Below are 1,521 nucleotides of genomic sequence, written 5' to 3'. Positions count from 1 at the left end.
GACCTCCCCTGCCAGGCCCGGGTGACTCACCGCCAGTTCTTGGTGTGAGGAGGGCCCTCCTCTAGCCGCAACAGGGCATAGCGGGCGGCACTCAGGGACAGGCCTCGGATCCCATCACCCCATTCCTTCTCAGCCCTGCAGAAGCCCCCAAAGGCTGGTGAGTCCCCTCCAAGACTTGTGTCCATGTGTATGTGGGATGGAAGGGACCAGGCCCAAGTCACAGCCCCCCAACCCCAGCGCCATGGTGGCTTAATGAAGGATGGCTCAGCTCCCCTCACCCAACAACTACAGCCCAGCCCAGCAGCCCTGAGCACCCGAGTGGGTGCACGCGCACTTACCCTTGGTACTCAATGTACTTGTAGATCATGCCAGCGATGAGCATGGCAACCAGGGCATAGTACCAGGAGGAGACAAACATCAAGGCCAAGCAGAGGCTCATGCCCAGGAAGGACAGCGCCCTGGGCCAGAGATGGGAAAAGGGCCAGAGTCAGGGAAGGACCTCCCAGTCTTTCACCAATAGAAACTGTTGCCCAGAAAGTTCAAACCCCATCCAGGATGGTTTCCCACATAACTCTCGTGTCGGAGAACCTGGCTCAGGGGCCCAGCTGGCACGTACCAGTGATAGTACTTGAACCGAGGCCGCCAGTTGGGGGTCCTCAGGAGTGTCTGCACAGCACAGGCCAGGTTCACAAACAGGTAGCACATCAGGAAGAACCTGCGGCACAGGGAACGGCTGGGACTGAGCGGCCCCCTGGGTAGCTAGGTGCCTGACGTCTCAGACCCTCCCCAGGCTGGGCCTAGGTGAGGAGCCGAGACTGTCACAGCCCTGCCCAGCACAGTCAAGCAGGTCGTCTTGGCCTCATTTCGCCCACGCCCAGGGCCAGATGTGGATGGGACACTGCGGTGATGCCTGCAGAGCCTGGTCTCAAAGGATGTTCCAGGCAGAAGGCGAGGGGGCTGTGGGCAGGGGGAACAGCTGTGGAAGAGGATGGTGTAAAGGGGAGTTCAGTGCCTGATACAGCTAGGCAAAAGCCAGGCCTCTGGCCTGGGGGACCAGTTGGATGAGGGGCTGTCATGAGTGTGGCGAGAGGGGGTCAGAGGAAGACAAGGAGGGCCATTTTGAGTCACTGCATTAGAGACGCTTGAGGGACACTTCAGTGGGCGTGGGAGACCAGGATGGAAGAGGTGCGTGAGCCCCCGGCGAAAGACAGGAAAGGCAGAGGGCTGAGGGGAGTGGCTGCCCACTTCTACCCTCAGCTGGTGGGTGAGGAAGGACAGACAAGGAGGCAGCAGGGCTGACGAGAGAGGGCAGGCGGGGGCAGGGACTCTCATGGTAGGGGCAGTGCTCAGGCCCGTTAGAGCTACAGGAGAAGCAGCCTCAGCATCAAGGCTGACACATCCTCACACGGGCACTAAGGGGCCACCACCCAAGACAACTGCGGCAAGGATACTTCCAGGTGTGGGTGGAGCCGGGCAGTGACGGGCGGAGGTGTGTTGGGGGAACAGGGGAGCACTGACTCC

General features: G+C 60.9%; 1 protein-coding gene across 1 annotated transcript in view; it reads right to left on the bottom strand.

Annotated features, from left to right (window-relative positions):
• Positions 1 to 1,521, bottom strand: part of SLC12A4 (solute carrier family 12 (potassium/chloride transporter), member 4) — a 22,184-nt gene that overhangs the window by 3,029 nt on the left and 17,634 nt on the right. The window contains exons 14-16 of the mRNA XM_010851006.1: positions 617 to 715; positions 339 to 458; positions 31 to 135 (exon numbers count right to left, since the gene is read on the bottom strand). Coding sequence (XP_010849308.1) covers positions 31 to 135; positions 339 to 458; positions 617 to 715 — 324 coding nt within the window. The remainder of the gene's footprint in view (positions 1 to 30; positions 136 to 338; positions 459 to 616; positions 716 to 1,521) is intronic.

This window comes from Bison bison, unplaced genomic scaffold (assembly GCF_000754665.1).
Source record: "Bison bison bison isolate TAMUID 2011002044 unplaced genomic scaffold, Bison_UMD1.0 scf7180017864297, whole genome shotgun sequence".
In the NCBI taxonomy this organism is placed as follows: domain Eukaryota; kingdom Metazoa; phylum Chordata; class Mammalia; order Artiodactyla; family Bovidae; genus Bison; species Bison bison.
The sequence above is the reverse complement of the archived record's forward strand: the minus strand, read 5'-3'. Positions and strand labels throughout refer to the sequence as shown.